Genomic DNA, 23,699 nt, shown 5'->3' with positions numbered 1-23,699 from the left:
TTGTGCATGATTGGAGAATGTTTTGAAACATAATATTTATCATTGATAGAGGGTCGCATGAGAAATTATTTTACATAATCACCGATTTTGTCTCACACTATATTTGAATAATCCCTTATACAGGTATTTGAGGTATTACATATTATCTCTATATGTGGAAACAAATTTATCCCCACGAGCCGTTTTTATAAGACCTGGACGAAACAAAAATACTATTATTTATTACAAGTAAGAACCATTATGAAGTAGGTATATTATTATGTTGTGCTGTAGCATGAAAATCGTTTACCTATCCACCTACCAACCGCTTGGCCGTTTTAAATATCGATTAGCCAGAATGAATAAAAAAGAAAATATATCGTACACCTATGGAAAAACAATTCGCGTCCGAAATGAATTCCGGAAAACTGTGCAGCGCACACACAATTTTCGACCATCTACTCCTCTCCCCCCCCCCCCCCCCCCCCCCCCCCCACAACGTTTGTAATCTCATTTACTTTATTTCGCGGCACCTGCAGATTTCCCAGGGGAACCGCGGGCGCAGTCAATTGAGCGCGCACACTCGCACATCACACACACTCACGCACGAGAATAAAAATAAAATAACCCCCGCGGACTTCGTTCTCGGCGGCGAGAGAGAGTTTAAGTTTGTGACTTGACGTGCGGGAGGCAGCCTGCTGCTGCTGCTGTTGTTGCAGGGCCGTAATAGGTAGGAGTGTAGGACGTGGTACCTACAACTCGCGACGGTGAATTATGGCGGAAAGGAAAAAAACACTGCGCGGACCGAGTTCCAGTTATGTTTAGGTAGGTACACCTGTACGTATAGTTACCTGGGCATATTAATATTATATTATAATATTATCATAATATCATCATATTTATTTAAATCGTTATAATATAATAATAATGTGGTCTAAGGCCTAAGCCTACCGGATACCTGCGAACTATAAACATCTTTAGTAATTACTAATTACCCAGTTATTGAGAATAAGGTAATAAAGATCTTTATTTGTCCATTACGCGTTGGTTACATACGTGCCTTACGTGCATATAGGTGTAGCTCCTCTAATCTTCTTCTGTTTTTAATTTTTTTTTTTTTATATTATATCGTGATTCGTGAGCACCACCATTAATATTTAAAACGGCGATACACGAACGACGTTCTTTTCACAAAAATATACTTTTTAATACGTACAATTTTTATGATTTTCACTTCACAAAATAGTGTTGATTATAAGATAGGTATTCAAATTCGTTTTGATGAATTAACCATATTATGTTTATTCTTACGATAAGGAATTACTGCAATACAGCTGCAGGCTGATTAGACTCGTTGGTATGGAAACACTAATATAGGTAATAACAGGTACATACAGGTACATACCCTGGTTGAAATATATTTTATTTATATATTTCAACCATGGTACATACCACAAATTAAAATGTATCTTAATTCGTGGTAAGTGCATACATATTAAATAGTACGGCATTGTCGCATTGACACATCAATTGACTTTTCAATTCTTTACATTCTCATCAATATGATATCATCGAAACAAATATTTGTAGAAATGTAGACTTTAGAAATATAACCTCTGCAATCCGGTAGGTACTCGTGTCTGCAGTGATCTATCATAACACATACAATATAAACCGTATTGTCCGCATTACGTTTTGGAAAATAGTTACGAATATAATCCTAGAGAGATTGTGTAATTGAACGACCGTTGCGATAATACTACATTGAAATGCATTTGGATTCGACAGTCGATGACACACACGCACACATCTATATATTATTATTAAATTACACGTCGGAAGTTTCTTTTTTCCAAGTGCAAAACTACTGTCGGCACACGTACACGCGCCGCCACCGGAAATCAAATCGAATTTCGATGACTTCCGCTATGATTTTCCACGAGTTCATAATATTATGTATTATAATACAATGGTATTCGTGTGCGTTGTAAATATTATACCTATATGTACTTACGGCAGAAACTCTGCTGTCGCCTTTGGCGATCCCATCAAAAGCGTGGTAATAATTTTATTGTTTTGTTGTATATTATTACATATATTAAAATATTAGTTATTAGGTACCTACTACCTATATAATATATACTATACGCACTTATTAGGTATAACCGATAATTTATTACAGCAATAACTTTGGCGGTAACTGTACATGGAACAGGAAGAGCCGTTTAAACGAAAAATCGGAAACATCAAGCGAACACAAAGCGTATAAAAATATATTATGTAAATATTGATACCAACGGGCTATACAACGGATATAATGTCGCGGCCCGGCATTTCACCGGCATTTTTACAATATAATTATTATCATAATATCCAGTAAGTACCTACCTATTAACTAGACATAATATACACTGTCAAAATAAGTGGGTAATTATTATAGTATGTACCAACAATATCATATTTACCGAGTTAAATGCCATTTGGGAGGGGGGTCGACGCGACGGTTATAAATAATTCCACTGAAAATAGGTACTTATAGGACGTAGCTATATATACAACACGTGTGTAAAATAACGACCGCAAGTGTGGATTCAGAATCTCTGTAGGGGGAGGGGCACTTAAATTTAAAAAAATTGTACGATTTTGATTTTTAATAATTAATTAAAAATTATATTATATTTTTTCTTGTGAATGGGAGGGGCACTTGCTCTCAGTGCCCTACTGGATCCACGCTTGAATGATAGGTGCAGACCAAAAGTTCAGTTTGCCCCCGAGCATTGCTCAAGGGCGTCATTGGGGCAGGGGGAACAGGCTGTGCAACGGCACCACTAACTTAAAAAATGTTAACAATTGGTGCGCCATTAATACTCCAATGCGCCGTCATAATTAACTTATACATTATGATTTCATATGTAGTTAATATAAATAAAATACATATACCTATGTATTTTTCAAATTTTTGTATATTATTTTTGGCTTATCAGATTTATTGATTATACCTTATATGCCTTTTTTCAAATAATATAGTGAAATGGCTTTAGCTGGTTGCTTTAATTGGTTATAATAAGCTTTTAATTCTTTGAATTGCTAACTATTTGAAAGTTGCAACATTAGCCGTTATATGAGTTTCAATTGGAATTACAAAAGGGAAAGAAAGAATATTTACATAGGTTTGCATAGGTTACCTACATTTATATATATAAATATATTTTTTTTAATGGCCTGGTGAAATGTAAAAATTGGCCTGCCTTAAAGTTTGCACACCCAGAAAAAAAAAACTGACATGACACCCCTGGCATTGCTGCCGATGAGAGCTCGTCACACGTAAAACTATAACAGCTTATACACTATAACTTATATAATATAAATATGAGTAGGTAGTGGGTACATGATGCAATCATTTACGCAGTATAATATTATAGAGTATTTAATAAATAACGAAAATAACAATATAGGTCATCGGATGGTAACAGTCTTAGTTTTTCCATGTATACCTATAGTAGGTACCCACCTAAACAACAACCCAACAATAATATAGACGCTCTCCATCAAACTTTGTTTGAAGCGGAGTTTCCTCGAAAAATAATAATATAAAAAGAACGTGCCGCCGTGCCGTTATAAGTATAAGTCGAAGTATAACTATGTATAATATATTTATATTTATATAAAATTGTATGTACAATTTTAAACCTACTATTATATACTTCATAGCCCATAGGTATACTTACTATGTATATATTTATTTTGCTCCTGCTGAATTTAATTATTTTCATCCATTCATTAGCATCTTAATGAACATTTTATTATGCGAAAAACGAGTGAACTTTCTTCTTATACTTCTCTTCCTCTTTCTCTATTTTTTTTCTTCTGGAGGGTAACGTACGTCTTAAATAAGAAATTAATGTCTAAGGTCATTAGGAAAATGTCTGTTACGCGAAGTAATTGTATTTAAACGCAACGACTTTTATAGTATGCATTATATTACTATACGTATAGCGAACTATAATAACGATTCGAATTCGGACCATAATTTTAATTAAACAGAATGGAAAAAAGCAGCAGATTATACTGCTATAATAATTCTAAACGGTCGGTCGGTTTTGGTTATAGAACAATAAGACAGACAAACACACGATGGTCCACAATGCAGCCCAGCAATTGAGTGTTTTTTTAGAGTCAAACTTTGAAACCTTTAATGTAGTTCAGAATTTTTCGCTATCTAATAAAAAAAAAAACGTAGAACAAATCAACCCTGAATAAGAAGAATAGGACCACTTCCCTTGACCAAAATGGAAGCCCGTTGTTGGTGGATGGGCCTTATGCCTTTATACCAATGTTTGGAGGAAACGTTTAAAAAAAAAAATAATAATGGCAACGTCGATGTCTAAAAGTGACTGGGACGGCGAGGGGACTAAACTTTTAACGTTACTCCAGGGATTGCGTTTGACAAGTGTTTATACTGCCTAAAAAAAGTTTTTTGAGCTCGACTATATGCTTCAAATAATAATTATAAATCACTTTCGTCCTTTATTGCCATAGTAGGTATTCAAAATATATCCTCAAACAATAGTAATTTTTAAAACCAAAAAGAAACAGAATTCAACTTAAGTGCGTTAAAATCTATAGTGATTTTTTTAGCATTTAGATAAATAGATGGGTCAGTTGTGAAAGTTGTCAAATGATTTTATAAGACTAATGAGACCGCGAGCAAAAAAAAAAAAACTGAGCATTTTACTTGTAAATATTAATAAATTATTTTTTGAACTAATTGGTATTTGGTTCACGCCTAAGTAGTAATATCTACAAAATCATATTTATGTATAAATTTTTAACATGATATATTTTTTTTTTATACGTTCGTTTTTATTTTATTAAGTTGGCAATTATTTAAATCTTGGGATATGTATTACCTAAATATTAATTGTTAAAATTAATCATTTTAATATCTTATGATAATTTAGGAAAAGGCCAACATTTTTTTTTTAAATTGTTATAAATTCTAAAAAATTAGTATAAAAGTTATAAAATCAATTACAAAATATACAATTTTTGCTTCATAACTCAGTTACTATTATGATGTTCATCAGTGAACATTGTACTTATTTGATCGGGTGCATTTTAGAATCCTTACTGAACATATTATTATAAGATACTAGTACATAATATTTAAAAATGTTCATATAAAAATATTGACAATACTGGTAAACTGATCTTCATTCTGTAGTCTATATACTCAGTCTCATATTCTGAATACAACAATCTAAATTCTTGAGTATCTATTTTAAATTAAAAAAAAAATATATTAATACAATACTGCCTAAAATTGAATAGTCAAATTGTTATTAAAATAGCATGTTCTTTTCATACCTTGTTAGTTGTTAAATAATTATTCTTCGTCAATTTTAGACTAAAGACTAAACTATAAAAATGTACTGTCTTCATATCTACACACCATACTATTAAAGGTACTATTATACCAAGTTTTACATTCAGAATACCATTTAACTCTGTTATTCTTAGCATTAGAGTAAATAATTGATTGATTATCAAATTCGAAGGTAAGACTAAATGTCTAGGGCCAACTCTAGGTATTTTTTATGTTAACATTTTAAAGAGAGTTATGAGCGTTTTATTTTATTTATTTTAACTGAACATTTTTTGTTAAAAAATCCGATGTGGGGGACCCTGAATAATATATTATTACCTTTACATTTTATAATAGGTCATTTCACTCTTATATTTAAAATTAATTATTCTTGAATGTAAAGTTTGCTGTTATGCATTTGTAAGACATAGACAACACGGAGGTATAACGTCCTCAGAACACCATAGACTAAACATTATTTGTTTTCTAAAGCATTGTCAAGTATTTATTTATTCACTATTTGTAAGTTACATTGAAACACAAGTAGTTCAGACTAGACAGAAACATGCGTTTACTTGTTATCATGCCATAACTTGAATAATGCATATTATGTTAATGTGGCCAAATTGTAATTCCATTTTGTCAAAGTACCATTATTAAACATAACAATGAATATTTGATTCTAGCAGTATACACATAATTTTAACCTATGTCATTAGTGGGCCTTTTAAATCCTCAGACACAACTGTAAACAGAAGTTTGTCACAATACAATTTATGTATTGAGATTCTAATAGAAACAAACAAGTTAACATTTTATGATATTCATTTGTACATAAGACACATTTACCAACATTCCTCATCGTTAGATGTTTTAGGTAATTAAAATAGCAGTAATAATAATTTCAAAAGTATTTAATTAGATACTAATTGCTTTACCCTAAATAAATAACAACATGTTGTTAAGTTTATTCTTTTATTATAACGCTTAGATAATTTGAAGACTAATATAATATCTAAGACTCTATTAAGTATCTACATTTATTATGTTGACCAGTTTAATACAATACAAAATAATCAATTTAATCTAGCTCAACTATTTAACCTGACTTACAATCAATTTGATCTTATACTTAAGAAATTTAAATACATTTTTTTTTCCATAATAGTATGAGCTTCACTAAAAATAGTACTATGTATATAATTATTTGGCATTAAAATCAAGCCTTAAATTTTTGCCGACATTCTCATGCATTTGGAAATATTTGACAATGCATCGATCTAAACATACACTTTCTCCTTTATTCAGTTCACCCGCCTTATGTTCTGGCTTGACGCATTTCTTTCTGCATGTTTCGGTCATACGACCATACATATCGGCCATCATGTCTAATTCCACTTGTTGCAAGGTAGTAAGGTTCTGTGGTATTTGTACTTGTGTTCCAGCCATAATTGTATATTTTTTTCAGAACAATGTAATTAGAATTTCCTTGAACTAGGATCGTATTCTCCAATGTTTGATACTCGTATACGTTCTCTAGCTTTCATACTATCATAACGCTTGGAATCGACATATCGCTTCGATAGGACAAATGAATAAAGACCACCGGTAATAACAATTGACCTAAAAAACAAAAAAAATTAACTATAATTTCTACAAAATATTAAGGATTCAATATTTTTTCATTAGAAAAGAGAGTTAACATTACTCAAAATATAATATTGTGGTACCTACCTAATGGTTTAAATTTCAATTAAAACTAAAATGAATAAGGGGCAATATAACACAATGGTATATTTTTTCTATACTAATGAATGTTACCAATGAAGTTACCAAGCACTACAATTATTACAGAATTTTATTTTATAACCATTACGAAACAACTTTTAAAATGTTATATTTTTCAACTAATTTACCTCTTTAAAATCACATTTTTTGTAATAATTAACATTCAAAATATTTTCTTAACTTTAGTGTCATTAGTTCGTACTTGTTATTATTAATGTAAACCAAATTAGTTTTTTTTATTAATTTCAGTAAGTAATACAATCGTGTATTGAAATTCAAATAAATAACCTATCTTATAAAATTATTTTAATTAATTTATACCTACCTACATAAATAGATAATTCGGTAAAATAATACTGTTTTTAACTACATAGGTTTACAAATAAAGAATTTGGCATTTTATAGATTAATTAACTATTTTACACCTAGAAACCAGTGCGTAAATGATCCAAGTATCCATGTAAAATGAACTATTAAGAAATAATTCATACCTATTTCATAGCAATTGTATTGTGTATATGAACATAAGATTATGTTATCACTGTATTGAAACATTGATATTGATAACAATCGTACTATTAAAAAAAATGTTAAAGACAATATCCTGCCTATTTAACTTAAATTAAATTTAAAAGGAAAATATAAACAAACTATATAATAATATGATTATAAACTACGAAAATAGTATAATATAATACTATATTTAGGTACTTAGTTACTAATTATTAATATAATATAAAGTATAAACGACTTACCATCCAATGAAGACTTTCTGGAAATGATTCAATTTCATGCTTTTCAAATCAACATATTATAACTGACCGCTTCGATGATAGAACTACTTTAATAATAATATAATGAACTAAAATGTATTGAACTTGTTAATCACAAGCTTAACAAAAAATTTTAAACTTTTAACACGTGTTAAAGGACCGTACGAATCGGGACGATAAGGTTATCTGTGGCCTGTGCCAGTCGTGGCTGCCTACCGGCCCTACCCGGACAAGCGGCGCCTCCCGGTTACGTTGACTATCGATTTCTTTTACAGTGTGACCATGCATTGCAATATTTACCGTACGACACAATATAACAGTGAAGGTTAAATTTTCATAATAATAATAATAATACCATACTACTCCACTGGTATAGAATATAATAATTATGGTGGTGTGGAATACGGGAGAAGAATATTTTATGAATGTCAAACAATAATGTAGAATATGTATAATTGTACATGCCTATACCTACCAGATATTAATAAGAATATGGAAAAAAAAAATAATAATATTGAGCGCTTCATTTTTAATAATAAGTATACTTATATTATTAGAACCGTCTGTAAATATATTCAATGTTTTATGAAAAACTAATAAAACTGTAAAAAAGTTTAATTTATAACACAAAGCATAAAATATGTTTAATACGTAAAAACTAAGACCATGTGTATAGATGTGTTATTGTGCTTACGTATAGGGAGTCGTTTCCTTTTATAACTGCAGCAGTTTATGTAGGGTGGATTTAAACACATTGAAATACTGAATTTAGGATTTTTGCATTCAGGGGCACAGGTTATATTTTCAAACTTCGGGCATGAGACATTTTTACCGTTTACCCGTGTACTTATTCCCGTATAAGAAATATGATCTTCCCCAAGTCCTCCTCTCTCTATAAGGAAATTAGGTAGTTACAATCGATATTACAATTTATAAACATTAAGGTTTGTGTTGAAATATCATTTATTTTGTTTTTAAATTAATTTTTATTTTACCACGGTGCTACTGCACGATCCTATAATTCAAAATGCACTCACGTCAATATTTACTGCAAATACGGTTATATGTTACATATTAAATTATTGTTATCAACTAATAATTTTATTGATATATTTTAGGTATAGGTTTATCTAATTTAAATATATAGCTAAAAATGATAACCAATTACCACAGTTAATTATTAAATAAAACATGTCATATAGGTATATTGTCAGAGTTTAATGAGCTGGTAGGTTAGGTATAGTATAAGTACCTACCTATTATTCTTTTTTACAAATGAGCTATAAATATGAAAGGTATATCTTCGGAAGTTTGGAAAAGTAATATAATAAGTATATCTAAGTTTTTAAGATTCTAAGAGTGAGAGGTGCTTCAGCTTTATCCCTTCTCTATCTGTCGCTTGCCTTTCCAAGCTTAAAGATTTGTCAACCTGGACGATCATCGACAGCTGCAGCAGCTTCAGTCCTACCGTCCTATGTACTTTTATTGTATTAGGTTATACGTATATAACGAGTTATTATTTCAAATATTGAAATATGCGATATTATATTAATCCGTTTGGCCTAACATCAAGCCTGCCATCGTTCACTCGCCACCGGCAGCGCCTATATATAGCTAAAGCTGTTGTATATATAAATATATGTCATAATTTATTACACTAGCCGATCGTACGATGTACATAGGTATCCTATATTATATTTATATACACTATATTGTATATATAGTACCTATATTTATACAATTTATATTTCACATAATACCTATATAGTTTATACATACATTGATACATGTAATGTATTACAGCTTCAAAAATTCAATATCGAAAATACACGTACGTCATATATATTCTACACATATAATATTGCCGCTCGATCGACGTCGTACCATTAGCCGAGCGCGTCACGATATCTCTATTCTTCCTTCTTCCTCTACATAATAGATATAATACTGTTATATACACACACGTTCGCATTCACACACATATAATATAATATACTTATATATATACATTTAGATGGCAGCAGCATCAGCTCCCAATATTCATATATATATACGCAGAGATATCGATTTCCTAGCCGTGTTACATACACGCGGCGTATTCGAATAATTGTGTTATCAAAACGTTATCAAACTTTGGACACGACCGTGCCGCCGCGGTCTCTAATTTACGACGAGGGACGCCACCGCCGCCGCCGCGCCGTCACGGCCGCAGCGCGATTTATTGTTGCCGGTTTATAGATAAACTCGACCGCCGCCGTCGCTCGTTCAAAAAGCAAACAACCGCAGCCGCATCCATTACTCTTTCGCGGGCCACCCTCGCGCGAACGGTCGGTCCCTTCCCGCGACTTTCTCGATTTTCCGTGGTGGTCCACGTTTTGGCATCGGGGGAGAGGGGGTTGTTTTTTTAAATGTACAAACCTATATATATATATATATAATATTATATGCACGGTAAAAAGGGTAACCACGTTATACTGCTGCAGGCGCACAAAAACTGGATAAAAAATACCCGCACAGCGGGGTTGATGGATGTGCTAACGCATGCGCCCGTAGACCAAATATACCACATATACATAGATGGCAAACAAAAGAAATGCGCTGCGAGCGTATTACCCATACACACACGTCCGTATCGCCCCCGCAGTCATGTTTTGGGTCCGATAGCCAAGGAAAATATAACAGTATATTTGGAAGATGCGAGAGAACATAATATAGCTATTCGCGGGCAGAGGTGCCTTTGAACAATATTGTATGCACCTACATATTATTATTATATAAACTTTAAGTATGTCATGTATGTATTATAGACGTACAAAAGAACAAACGAGAAAACTCTTTGATTAGAATTTCGATCGGAATCTTTTCTATGGATATTATCATTATATGTAATTATTAACGCTTTGTTGCAAACGATATTACTTAATAGTTTTAATTTATATTACCCCAAGTATTGTATCAAGTACATATCGTATTATTTTACGAAGATTAAAATACACCGTAATAATAATGCTCGTATAGGTATTGCAGTATTATTATAATTTGTCATTTGAATTTTTAAACTTCGTAATATAGGTTTTGAGGTTTCTAGATTTTGAGGTTTGAGATCCATAGCTGCAGTAGTGAGTCCTATGGTTTTAGTGTCTTACAGACCTTATACGCCGGGGGATGCTGAAATTGCCAGTAGATAACTTATATAGTTTTACCAAAATATGATGTTATAAATTTGTACTTGCATATAATTAGTAATTACACTTACATATTATAACATAGATAGTATTAATAGTTGTGTACCTACTCCAATTCAGACTTTAAATATAAAGTATAAAACAAGAAAACAATAACATAATTATCAAATATACAAATTTCTAAATTAAAATTGAAACATTTCAAAGCACTAAACAATAATGTTAGAGTTCATGTGGACAGATGGAAGAATACAATTTATAAATCTAATGAAATTTCGTATTTGGGAGGATGCTAAAACTCTCGTAGCTGCCGTCTAGCACTTATAGTTAGTTAATGGCCCTCAGTTGCACCTATGATAAAATTGAATTCCTTTTAGTATACTCCTTATGGCTTATAGTATTCCTATATTAAATTAGGAGCTATAATAATTACTAGCTGCAAACTTACACTTATAGTAGTTGGTGTAAGAAGAAATCAATGACGATAATTCCGTGATTGAAAGTCCGCTACACCGATGCTAACCGAACTGCAATTACTCGACTGATGTTGAAATCAGTAAATATGGTCGTAGAGAAATTGAAAACAATTAGATATATATATATATTAGTATTTAGGTATATATACATAAGATACCAGCGAAGCTATTAGACACATAACCTTTCGATATTATATGCTATGTACCTCTATATATATATATATTATATAGTCTTCTTGATCTGAGATGTTCCTTATCCATACTGGCAGTCACCAGTGCGGTAGTATGACGGCTATACTGCTATAGTTATAAGATACATATTATAACAATATATTACTATACGTCTATAATCTATACAAGTCTATAACGATATATAAATAATAAATATACGACGACAAACTTTTACAGAATAAGAAGGTAGGGGCTGGTCGGCGACCATGAATTTTTAATTACATCTTATTGTAACTATGTGTACGTACCATACGATAAATTTTTATGATAAGATTGTTTGCAGAATATATTTTTATTTTTATTTATTATTTGATGAGTAGTGATAAACAATTTTATTTTAGTCAAATTGTTTTTAATAATCCTATAAATAATAATATAATATGAACTACGTTCTTATTAAAATATTAAATAAAAAATAATAAAATAGTACGTATTTGGGTTTATTAATATTATCAAATTCCAAGTATTCCAAAGACCTTTAAGGATAACATGTGTAAATTTAATACTATAAACTTTCTGGTAGACAAAAACTTTTCAGTAGGAATAGTTTTAAACAACAAAGACACAAATATTCATTAAACTAAATTGATATACAAGGACGCTGCTTATCACAATGCTCAAAGTTCATGCTCAAATGATTTCCACACAAGGTAAATTATTCTTACCGTGTTTTTATATTAGGTGGCGTGTTGCTATTTTGTCATTTCTACAAACGGTTTTTTATGCTTTTAGAAGGAATGTACAGAATTCATTTTTCAAAAAAATAAAAATCAGACTAAAACGGTCAGTGATATTATAATGTGATTCATAAAAACATTTTTTTTTTTTTAATTACATGTTTTTTTAAACATATTTTAAATAATATCGAAAAAACAACATTATAAAATGGAGGTTCCCCTAAGGAAATCATTCATGTTCATTATAATTTTAACTATAGAATCATTTTTTAATAAATGTGTATAGAATCATTAGAATCATAAGTAAATATTATTATTATTATTTTTTTTTTTGAAAGGATTTTTCAAAATTAGACCTTTAAGGGGGAAAAGGGTTTTTTTTATATAGCTGTATAATATAATACACGGACAACGCTGTGACGCGCGGGACAGCTAGTAATAATATATAGAACGACGTATTGTTTTTTTCTTCACTGACAGTTAATAATTATTTCTCCACACATATATACTATATACATTAAGCACTGCACATCGCGGAAGTGTTTTTGGTTGTGGTGAGCGGGCCTGTGTGTTGTTTACGGCGTGGTTGTGTAAGCCACTGCCGTCACCGCCACCTACCTACCTATCAACCAACCGACCTACCAACCTATATATTATCCACCATTTTTGGGGAAAAGTGTAAGGGGGCGACTGCGGCGGATGTGTCGACGGAGAATTAATTATACGAACGGCCGAGACGTCGCTGCACAAAGGTCCTAAACATAATAACGCATTATAGCGTGTTGGATAAGTCTAAAGCGGATGTTTGTGAACGGCGTCTATATTATATATTATTATAATAGTGGCTTTTGTATTAACATATATATACGTACAAGACTAGTCGGTTTGGTAAACACAAAAGGATTAGACGACGAGATGAAAAAAACCAACATTTCAATATTTTTTACCGACACTTAACACAATAATGTATATCACTTATAAATTATAATATTAATTAGTTGCACTCCCGAAAGCTCGATAAATGTAGTGCGAAATCGGGTGTACAATATGTCAAAAGAAATAATGCTAAAAATTAGACATGCCTATCTTTATAACTATGGGCATTTTCGAAATATTCTCATTGGTATGTAGCCGAAAAACTCATTATCGTACATACGTATTATCGCGATATTGTTTTAAGTATACGGTACTAAGAAGTGTAGAACACCAGAACCGATATTTTTTCAGATGGTCTGAGATAATATTACCTAATGACGTTATAGTACCACTTAATTAAAAATTATAAGACAAATCTATATAAATGTATCGATTTGCGATTGATAGAAATGACAAAATATTACTGAGGTTCTGAACTTGTCGATTTAGGCGAATTAACTACTTACCAAGACTCCAAATTATAATAATATTAAATATTTAGGTGATCAGTTATTATCAGGCATCAGTGCCTGATTTGATTACAGTGACAGCAGCGACAGTCAAATACCGCCAGCTTTGAGCTTTTACGAGGTTTGTAACGTATAGTCGCCGTAAACATATTTTTGGTGAAAAAGAATGGATATAAGAAATCCACCTGATTCATTAATTTACTTTAAACAATATTATATATTCAAGGGAAAGTGTGAAGAGTTAAAACAAAGTTATGAATATGAATGTTTACATAATAGTTAATACTTTTGTTATTGAAACATATTTTTCATTTTGTCATTCTTATAACAACATAATATTATGCATTGTAGACTAATTCCGCTACACGTACACCTATAAATTATAATGTCTATAGCTAATATATTTGAATTAAGAATTTCTTTATTCATACATTATATTATTTAATTCATTTATTCACAAATTGGTAAATTAATATTTTGTTTGAACTACAATTCTATCATCATATGATTCCTATGTACGATGATTACGTAAGTAATAACTAATATTTTAAAGAATGTTATTTTATCGATAACCCTTATGGAGTTTTACTGGACGTGAAATTTAATTAAAAATTTATTTTCATTTTTCATCGTAATAGAAGGTTACGTGTACTAATATACTTATATGGTACCATTGGATCCAAATCATATGATAAAAAAAAATGTTTAATCACATTATATATTATGTATTTTTAATAGTTTTTATTTGAGCTATAAAGGGAAAATACCTGATACCAGTATGCACAAATGCACAATTATGGTGTAGGCCAAATAGATCCTCGAAGTATTTTATAAAACCAACGGCTTATGTCGTAACTTAGTAGGATATATTATAATAACGAGTCATCATCAAAAGTTAGACAAATACAATTCACAGTTGTTTAAATTATCAATCGAAAATTTCAAAATGTGCAGATATACATATGCTGATATGCGTGATATCAGTGCATAATATATTGTACATTATTTTATAATAATAATATAAAATATTATGTTATTATGTACTATACATTTATTATACGCCACATTATTACGTAAAAGTGAACATTAAAAACATACAACAAAAATACTGTATTGAGCTTTATACTTATTAGTTATAACTTATACCATTTTTTCTACATTTTAGCTACAATTACAATTCCTAATCACTCCAATTGAGAACATAGAATTCGCATACAATTAAATCTATATCTGTATTATAGTTTGGGGAATATTTTTAAGACATTAATTTAATATACATTACTTTATAACAAGAGTTCAGAGTGGTGGCATAATCTTTTATTAACAACTAAGTGTGAAATTTGAAGTTAAAGTTCATTAAAATGCTTATATTTTTCTATGTAGATACATATAAGAACGGCAAAAAGGAAAAAAAAATCATATGGCGTAGAAAGGAATCTATAATCTAAAACTAGTTATACGGGCGCTCCGGGCAAACGTTTACAAAACTTCTGAACCAAACTAGGGCTATCGTCTGTAGTTCAAATAATCCTTTTAATTCGTTTGTAATACTACTTGTTTATAAAAATATAACATTTAAACCAAAATACTGGAAATTATTTTACTGTGTACATAAATACATATGGTTGTACCAGTGTATTCAAATATTCACTTTGAGATTCGAGGTTTTCATATTTCCCGCCGTTTGAAAAGTGCACGTGCTTTACAGGAAATCCAGTATAATAAATTATAATAGTCTATACAATATACTCGTATACATTATTATATTGTATAGGTATTTTGAACTTTTGAAGATAAACAACATTTTTTATCATATCGTAGCGGTAAACTTAATTTCATTTCGTTTATGTGAATTGTGAAACCTTCTAGAAAAAGACCCAAGCACCAGAAAACGCCAACGTCAGGGTTTTTTAGAAACAAAAGGTTTTTCGAAGGGATAACCTCTAAAGAAATGTCATCAATTTAAAATGTCAATATATAGAAGAATATATTATCTTCTTATAGAAGAATAACGTTTTTTGGCGTAGTAAAATATTAAATTTACACCGAAAAAAAACTTATATCTGTAAAACATGTTTTAACAATTTATATTACTGCGCCTTTGCAAACACTACACCCAAATATAAGGTACTCATAATTGCATCACCAGTGAAGTACAGATGTAATAGCAATAGGACCAAGTGGTTTCGGATGAAAAAAATATAAATATCTTACGCCATTTTAGCACAGTTGCATTGTATCTTTTATTGTCGTATCCTCCTTATACAAGTACATACACATGCACACACTTATATAATAAAATAGTAAACAGACGTGCAAGGGTGTAATATATTTTAGGTCCACGATATATCTGTCGAACACATCATGTTATCTTTCCAATAATACAGGCTCATGTTCACCTTGTCCCCAGATACCTGTGACCTGTCACACCACTCACGTGCAGCACTCCACTAAATTATAAACACTCACACGTATACGATGTATATATATAAAGAAGAGTTTATATATATATCTCGATCCAAATTTCTCGAGGCGCTATAATTGGAGCGGCTTAGATATATGATGATGATAATAGTTATATATACGCAGCGGTGAGAATGACGGGAGGCCAGTGGCGGTATCCTTACGGAATAGACGATTATTTTCTCCTGGGAAGGACGGCGGTGTGTAATATTCACTGTACTATATACTGCAGTGTAGTTAGTAAGTGACGAAGGATAATAGTGTGTGAGCCCATATGCATATTGTGTATTATGTACGTATATGTGCGGATATTATATATCTCCCATGTACACATGACGATAACCTATACGCGGCTATGTATAAATATGTGGAATTGACAGCTGTAACCACCGTATTCCGGGTCAAATATGTCTTGTCAAAATATAAACGAATGTTATTATATTATTTCGCGATGAACAGACTCTACTATGTACTCACACGGACGTGATAATGTATTATAATTTAATTTAATATAATCGCTGCAGAGCGATAAGCATAATATTATATAATTAAGCATGTACGTCAGCGAACTACGACGGGTAAAGGCGCTTCGTCGTGCGCAATATATAATATAGGCACTGCTGCAGCAGTAGTAGCAGCAGCAGCAGCGGCAGCAAAAATAAGACTTTGGCGGGTATATTATACGCGGGAGTTATTGTACATATTATACATGGGTTTTCAGCTCGTCGAGAGGATTATGAGTTTCCAAATACCCGAAACTCATACGGCGCGGTCCTTTATAGTTCTATATATATATATGTGTGTGTGTGTGTGTGTGTGTGTGTGTGTGTGTGTGTGTGTGTGTACGTATTGCGTACACACAATATATACACTCCCGTCGCCGCCAACCTCTTGTACATATAAAGCGTACGAGTTTCTCATAAATTATAAGCTTATTCGCCGATAGGAACTCCGATAGATATATATATATATATGTATACGTGCAAGAACGGGCTGGGACGTGTGCACGGCAGCGTGTGTGGATCGGCAGCGAAGGGCAGGACCATACGGGACCGCTGCCGCGGAAGCTGCGAGAGACGGAAGGAGAGGATAGGAGGAAGAGAGAGAGATGGATGCGGATAGGAGACAGCGAAGGAGAGAGAGAGAGACTGCAGGAGAGGGTGAAAAGAAGGAAGTGACGAGAGGGGAGAGAGGAAAGAGAGAGAGAGAGACTGTACGCTATCGTCATGGCAACCGATGGTCGTGTGGCTGGCTGCTGCTTTGGTCCGCGGAGAGCGCGCACACACAAAATATTGCGCGCGCCCGATGCGGGAAAAATAAAAATAAGGCGAATATATTTCGTCTGTCCGTTATTGATTTCGCGACAACGATTTTTTTATTTTTATTTTTTTATTATTTTTGAATAAATGGTGATCTTTATCGAACTGTAGCTAATACAGTTAACCGACCGACCCATCCCCGCCGCCTCGTCCCAGCTGCACCCGAACACGGCGTTCGTTAATAGAAAAGTTGTCGTAGAAAAACTTTTCGAGTGTAGTTTATACCTACGCTTTAGGTACTATTATATATTAATAAATGTACGTATACTCGCGCGTCCGTTGTAAATTGTCCGTAGGGCATTTTCGGGCAGCACTGTATATATGATGCTACTTAATAATCCATTTATAGTGGTCCCGATTTGAAATGGACCGGAATGCTTCTTGTGTTAAAGACAACGGCCCAGTATTATATCGTAATATAGTCGATGACGTCGTCGAATAAGCCAACGGCGGGGAAAAAACAAATAAGACGCATTAAGACCGATTGGAAGGGAGTAACCGAAATTCGTGACACCATAATACACAAGAGTTCATTAAAGACGTCGGTTGTGATGACTACAACTTTTGTCCATCTGATTATTTGTGAACAAATAACATAATAATTCAATTATAAGTCGTATTTTTTTTAAACCATAAACATTGTGTAAGTCCAACACACCGTACAAATTAGAACAATTTTTTTTAAGCTTTAGGTAGGTAGTTAAAATGAAAGAAAGATCCAAATTAAAACGTCATCATTATTTTAAATCAAAATACTCAAGTTAATATAACATTTATTCAGTTATTATTTACTAAAGTCGTTAATAAGCTACAGCAACGGTTTTAATTTTTATATTCTTAAACTTTGATAATTATATTATATTGATTTTGTTTGATAAGTAATTAAGATTAATAGCATGTTTTAAATTAATGAGAGTGGATCCTTAAAATCCAGTACAAGTACAACATCTGTTCAACGGAGATAATATTACTGTCCAAACAGACGAACCAAAATCAATGTGAATATAAAACGATAGGTATTCAAAGGAACGATTAAGAAATAATGCCTAACTGTGATAGGTACTGAGATTAGTATAGATTACTGATTAGGTATATTACAGCTGAATAAAGGACGAGGCTTAGGTATTATAAAAGTAAGTACTGCCTACCTTAAGCCTGTTGTTTTTATGGTTATTTTGTATTGCGATATCCTAATCATTATCAATAGATTTTTATTTTATTGTTTATGGAAAGTCTTCAAGAACAACGGTTATCGTTTATTACATATTAAGCTACTATAATTCGTGTCTATGTAGTCTCATATTCTTACGAGCAGCGGCCATCGAACAACATAAATGTACAATTTGTTGTTATTAATATATTTATTACAATGTATAGCTACAGGAGTCTTGCATTAATTTGGAATTATAAAAATGGCGATAAGGATCACAATATTAAGTTCTTAATAATTCTTATGTGCTTGTATTAGGTATGCACCTCCCCACACTATTTTTTCATCTTGAAAATTTTTAAGTGCACCATAAAATATATAATCAACAAAGTATTATTATAATAATTAATAATAATGAAATAAAATAAATATTATATTTTACAAATATTTTTACAACGATTCAATGAGAATATTTCATATTTCATATTATATATTTGCAATAACTACAATTATATTATAGGTGAATAAAATATAAAATAATGAAAAATTAAGTACAATTATTCATTATGTACACACATATTATAGTAACTTGTTCATTATTAGTAGCTGATTGTAAATAAGTAAACATTTTCACAAAACTTCACTTTATGCGGTCATTTTTTTTTTTTTGAATTCTTATGATACAAATTCTAAACTGTTTTAAATGAAATCGCGATTTTCAATCGAAACCTAACTGAATCGTTGAAATCAAGTTATTACGATATCTAGCGAACAAATTCGGCACAAATAAATATGCAATATACATTGCTTAATATTATATTAATAAATTAAATACTAGTAATAATGTTGGGAAATAAAAAACAGTTTTAGCTCTGGCATAGCAGTTAAATGCCCAGTAGTAATATTACCAGGTTTTTTGATTTTCGTTACACCTAATGGCCTCTTGAGTTTTTTCACTAATTTATTTATCAATCAAATTACTCATGAACTCATGGTACCGAACATATAAGTACACCGACGCCACGTATAAAACAAATGAACCGTCGCACTGAATAACGGGTAGAATTTTTCAAATCGTTTTTAGACGCACAAAATAAAGAATAATGAACCGAAAAATCACGAATGAAAGGGGAAGTAATGGGTTACGTTGCTATTCAATCGGAGTTTCACCTTTCGTATATACATACATACATACATACATACATACATACATACATACATACATACATACATACATTCAACCGTTTAGGTTTTTTTTATCGTATTTTTATCGTACGATTTACACTGGGGAAATTATACGAATATATATGTAGCAGGTATAGGTATTTTATGTTTATTATAGAATAAATATTGTCTGCGTACACGCGAGAGGGACGACTAAACGTCGATAGACATAGTCACTTGATTAACTTCAATAATATAATATGTAGTGTTATAAATTATTAATTTAGTATCATATATAACTTCATGTTATTATCCGTATCCAATAATTAGTGAACTGATTGACATATTATATTGTATTATGTAATCGTTGTACATTTAATGTGTATATGCGTTACACTGTATTATACAGTTTGCGCACATTTATCGTTTAATCGGGTAGGTGGTGTGTTTTATTATCGTTCATATTTTAGTGTAGTTAACTTAAAAAACAATACTCTCCTCTTGTACCCATTTAAATATTAAGAATTTAGACGATTTTCTTTTCGATTAATGAACTATTTACGGCACGTGTCTGTTATATATTAAAGCTAATTTTGAAACGGCACACGCCACACACGCTATGGACTCGATCAAAAGCTATAACACGTGTATAATACGTTGCAAGCTTACCTATATATAATACATAATATCATTCAAGTCATGTCGGGTTAAGTACAAATGTACAATATTGGACTGTTCTTATGGATTACGGACAACGGTTTTTTATTACCAAGCAATAAAAACGTGTTTCATTATAAATATGAAATACATATATGTATAATAGTAAATCCATAAAAAATATACGTTCGATTTGTTATGGATTACCTTGAGAAGTAGACTACCCATAAACGACAATAATGATACTATATTATTGTAGAAAAATAAAATTGTTCCTTGGAATGCCAAAATATGATATTGATAATTATCTGAAACACGTTCGCAAAATAAATTAAAAACGAAAAACGTGCATATATAACACTTTAAAGTTTTAATAAATTAAAAGTACGTGGTGGTTAGCTTAGATAGGTACTTATACAAAATGATGTATTAAATACATTTTATTCACCAAATTATCTACCTAATTCATTAGGATATAAGATACCCATATGTCGCTTAAAAATTTAAACTCTAAAGATAAAATATTAAATTTTGTTTTTGTCATAATAATTTTTGAGTGTTTTACATAAATATAATACATAATATGTACTCAACGACAGAGGTATTAATAAATTTCAATTAATAGAATAAGAATTCCTTTAGAACATGCCGTTAAATGAAATGTAACGCATACATTATTACGAAATTGTAAATTAATAATTGTAATCTACAAATGTACGGTTCGAGAATCATGTTCATAACGAGCTATCATTATTTGAGTGTCTAACTATATAGTAACTAATGAGTTCCGTAAGGATGAAGGATAACAATATTTTATCCAACTGTAAATTCTCGTTTATTTTATTTCCTCGTCATTCGTCTCATTCATAAGTCCATAACCCGAAGTTTTGAAAGTACCACAGGTGATTCGCTAATAAAAGACGGCAGAGCTATATTATACACACTCTATAATAACATAATATTTTCTGTAAACAATAACCAGCATCGAACAAGCGTACATTTTTAATAGTCCATACTACAAAGATAAGGTTAAAAATTATTATTGTTTATATTATTTTAATTATGTAAATATGCAATATAATTATGTAATAGGTGCAGCTATATATACATATGCACAGTCGACCTATGTTTACGAAGGACTGCAAGGCATTCATATTGATGTAAAAAAATGTTACTTTGTAAATATATTATATTAGGAACTTAACTATGTAGGTACCTACATATATTATTTTGTATAAATATTATTATACATTTTTGTATAATATATTATGTATATAAAAAAGGAAGGAAAATAGTTGAAAAACGGAATTGGCCACGCAAATGTTTATATTATATTATACACGCATTGTTGAAGCCTGCAGCTATACATTATTTGCCGTTTCACTGAAATTATATTTGATCTACCATCGCTTACTAAAAACATTTTTGTATGATGTTGATGTCTAACCGCCAGAAAAAGAATTTTCTTAAATGGAGTATTCAAGCCATTTTAAATTTAAAGTTTTTCAATTGTGAACGTTTTCCACTTGTTTAAAATTTAATACGGATTGACTTTGTAATTGCGATTCTATATAATCGTACATGACTTGTATACCTACTCGGTTTGGTTAAAATAATATTGTACGGTTAGGTAGTAAATACTAAATACGTTTTTCAAATGGAAACTATACGAATTCGTTACACGGTAGGTAGTAATATTTATTTAGGACATAGGTTTCAAACTTATGTATGAAACGGTATATACCTATCGTTTTTCCCGGGAGACAAGGAAAAATGTTCTCGAAAAGAAAAACGGCCAAGCGTATATACTTTCAGCTGAACAATACACACGCGTACGCGTACATATTTATAACAATACTTTATTATAATATTTCAGGTAATGCGTAATGTACTGTTTTATTATATAATGCTCTATAATATATTCAATTATAACGAAGTCTATTATGGGGCGAAGCGTATGTACCTATGTGAGCGCATCGCATTGAATCGTAATAATAATATGAAGTAAACAATAAATTAAAATACTAAAATTTATGTTTCGAAATATTTTTAAAAACATTATAACTATTATTAAGTTGATAGTAATCAAAAAAAAAAAAAAATCTCACTAATACAAATATTGGACAGCTCCACAATGTTTGTAAAGTCGAAATAAATTATACTAAATATCACAGGGCTTCCGAAAATCCATTTTCCGCTTAACGTGTTTACGTGGGGTGGGGGGGGGGCAGTGATCTGGTTCCATGTCAAAATATCCCTAAAACCAAATATTCCATGGCGAAATGTAATTACAATAATGCAAAAAAATTATTTCCTATTTAGCATATTTTTATACTGAATGATATTTCGATTTATTTAAATTAGTTGTTGAGCAATAACATTCTATATTATGTAAATGATTTCCATTTAAAAACTGTTATGGTAAAACTAATTATTTTTAGAAAAAATGTACCTACAATCAAAAAATTCATATTATAAAATAAATTAAATAAAGTGAAAACTGTTAGCTCATAACACACGTTAACATTATCAAAAATAACGATTAACTCACATCAGTTTGGATAAAATGTGACGATTAGTAGGTACCTAATACTATTCACAACTTTAATGATAGAGGTTAAAGTTTTGAATTAATGTCTACGGGGGATTAAACCGGGATATTTAGACTTGATGTTATAGGTTTCGAGTACATCATCATTAATTGGACCATGGCGGGCACTGTAATAATTGTATCAGTAAACATTTTTGAATAAAGTGGTATCTTATAATTTATTTATACATTACTTTTTTTAAATGTATAAAGATATTTACAATATATTATCTAAAACAATGTTACAGGTAAATTGTTTACATGGCAAATAATAAGAGTTTCTCGTGGATAATATTTTGTGGAAGAAGCGGTTCACCATAACATCACCTCAGGAATATTTTTATTACTAGGTATATAAGTAATAATATATTGTAGTAATGGTATACGGTATGGATAACATTTTTTTTTTGCCAAAAACAATATATACAATACAAATATACTATAAAACAATTATGATTATAATAATATCATTGTTATTATTAACCTAACAGTATCGA

At 30.9% G+C, this 23,699-nt stretch overlaps 3 protein-coding genes and 1 long non-coding RNA gene across 6 annotated transcripts in view; 1 reads left to right on the top strand and 3 right to left on the bottom strand.

The window, feature by feature from the left end:
• The window catches only part of LOC111038515 (low-density lipoprotein receptor-like), an 85,562-nt gene that overhangs the window by 21,893 nt on the left and 39,970 nt on the right, over positions 1-23,699 (bottom strand). The window lies entirely within an intron of this gene.
• On the top strand, positions 568-23,603 carry LOC111038520. The gene is made up of 3 exons (XR_002604992.1): positions 568-804; positions 2,162-2,355; positions 23,451-23,603. It is a non-coding gene; the product is annotated as an uncharacterized LOC111038520 (long non-coding RNA).
• LOC111038517 (mitochondrial import inner membrane translocase subunit Tim10) lies at positions 6,303-6,822 on the bottom strand. The gene has a single exon (XM_022321654.1). It carries the CDS (start codon positions 6,791-6,793, stop codon positions 6,548-6,550), a length of 246 nt encoding a protein of 81 aa, XP_022177346.1. The 5' UTR covers positions 6,794-6,822; the 3' UTR covers positions 6,303-6,547.
• On the bottom strand, positions 6,371-8,120 carry LOC111038518. The gene is made up of 2 exons (XM_022321655.1): positions 7,888-8,120; positions 6,371-6,967 (listed from the first exon to the last, which is right to left on the bottom strand). The coding sequence occupies exons 1-2, from the start codon at positions 7,923-7,925 to the stop codon at positions 6,823-6,825; spliced, it is 183 nt and encodes a 60-aa protein (XP_022177347.1). The 5' UTR covers positions 7,926-8,120; the 3' UTR covers positions 6,371-6,822.

This window comes from Myzus persicae, unplaced genomic scaffold (genome assembly GCF_001856785.1).
Source record: "Myzus persicae strain clone G006 unplaced genomic scaffold, MPER_G0061.0, whole genome shotgun sequence".
Classification (NCBI taxonomy): Eukaryota; Metazoa; Arthropoda; class Insecta; order Hemiptera; family Aphididae; genus Myzus; species Myzus persicae.
This window is presented reverse-complemented; position numbering and strand designations above follow the sequence as displayed.

Bases quoted from the DNA above. Each gene is read 5' to 3' on its own strand.
- LOC111038518 (XM_022321655.1), bottom strand. From the start codon at position 7,925: ATGAAATTGAATCATTTCCAGAAAGTCTTCATTGGATG. The intron at 6,968-7,887 runs GTAAGTCGTTTA...TTTGTTTTTTAG, and splicing joins CAGAAAGTCTTCATTGGATG to GTCAATTGTTATTACCGGTG.
- LOC111038517 (XM_022321654.1), bottom strand. From the start codon at position 6,793: ATGGCTGGAACACAAGTACAAATACCACAGAACCTTACTACCTTGCAA.